Source organism: Penaeus monodon, chromosome 25 (genome assembly GCF_015228065.2).
Source record: "Penaeus monodon isolate SGIC_2016 chromosome 25, NSTDA_Pmon_1, whole genome shotgun sequence".
Lineage (NCBI taxonomy): Eukaryota > Metazoa > Arthropoda > Malacostraca > Decapoda > Penaeidae > Penaeus > Penaeus monodon.
In genome coordinates this window covers 31,481,519-31,482,604 of record NC_051410.1, presented here as the reverse complement: position 1 = coordinate 31,482,604, position 1,086 = coordinate 31,481,519, and the positions used below count along the sequence as shown (strand labels likewise).

At 36.3% G+C, this 1,086-nt stretch overlaps 1 protein-coding gene across 1 annotated transcript in view; it reads right to left on the bottom strand.

Annotated features, from left to right (window-relative positions):
• LOC119589145 (heterogeneous nuclear ribonucleoprotein R-like) overlaps positions 1-578 on the bottom strand; it is a gene marked incomplete in the record, with an annotated part of 129,871 nt that extends 129,293 nt beyond the window's left edge. The window contains 1 exon segment of the mRNA XM_037937721.1: positions 396-578. Coding sequence (XP_037793649.1) covers positions 396-545 — 150 coding nt within the window.
• Between the last annotated feature and the right edge of the window lie 508 nt (positions 579-1,086).

The window sequence follows — 1,086 nt, the reverse complement described above, 5'->3', positions numbered from 1 at the left end:
AACGCATCAAGTAGCTACAGGAAGCAAAACCGAAAAATATTATGTAGATATAAATTGTTTTTATATTTGCCTTTAAATTTCATTTAAAAGATTATGATTTTACTGCATCATTAAATAAGTAATTAACAAAGTGGAGAAGGAAAACAATATGATGCAGTAAGTACATAAATAAAAAAAAGTTATACTTATAGATACACTTATTCAAATACATTAAACACATTCTAAAATGACTGAATTGTCAAACTGCATGTAAATGCTATCAATTCAAAAAAAAAAAAAGGCTTTCATGTTTTTACAAATGTTCTTTAGATCAATATACCATTAAGTACAAATTGAGTAATTGTGCAAACAGAAAGGAAAATGCATTATTTTCACGTTGTGAATTCAATTCTCACCTCATGTCGAAGTTTGCCTTGTTTGTAGATTTCATCAAGCTTTGCTGCCACTTTTTCATTTAAACCATAATTTATTAGTTTCTGGTAATCTTCTGTTCTCTCCCCATCTACCTGTGACCCAGGGTCACCACCTCCATTACCTTCCGCCATCACACCCCTGAAAAACAAAATTGTTAAGTTAAAACACAATTAATCAAAATATCACCCACACATGTGATGTAGGGGAAAAAATTGTCACAGAAAATTCATGGAACTGATGAAAATATTCAGTTATTAAGGGGGCAGAGTCATCTTTGGCATCACAAAATCATTTTCCAAATATTGCCTTATTTGAACAATTCATCTAAGAGAAATGTCCACATGTAAAAGTAAGTTTAAATGTTAACTAAAGCTATGGCTGACACAGGAATTTGCCTGGGGGGAGGGTGTTCTGCAAAGAGGGCCTTATGTTTACACATCATATGAATCCAGCACTTGTTTGGTGATATGACAATAACAGTGGGCAGCAAAGCATCCTAGCCCAGGTTCTTCTGGCTGGTAGGGAGAGGGAAGGAGGGCAGATAGGTGAAGTCCCTACCAGTTACATCTGGTGGGCTGCACAAGATTCAGCTATCATCCAGCCGCTCCCAAGCCATCACCTCCATCCCTCCTCTCTTTAGGCCTACAGCCACTCCTCTCTTCCAGCCATTAC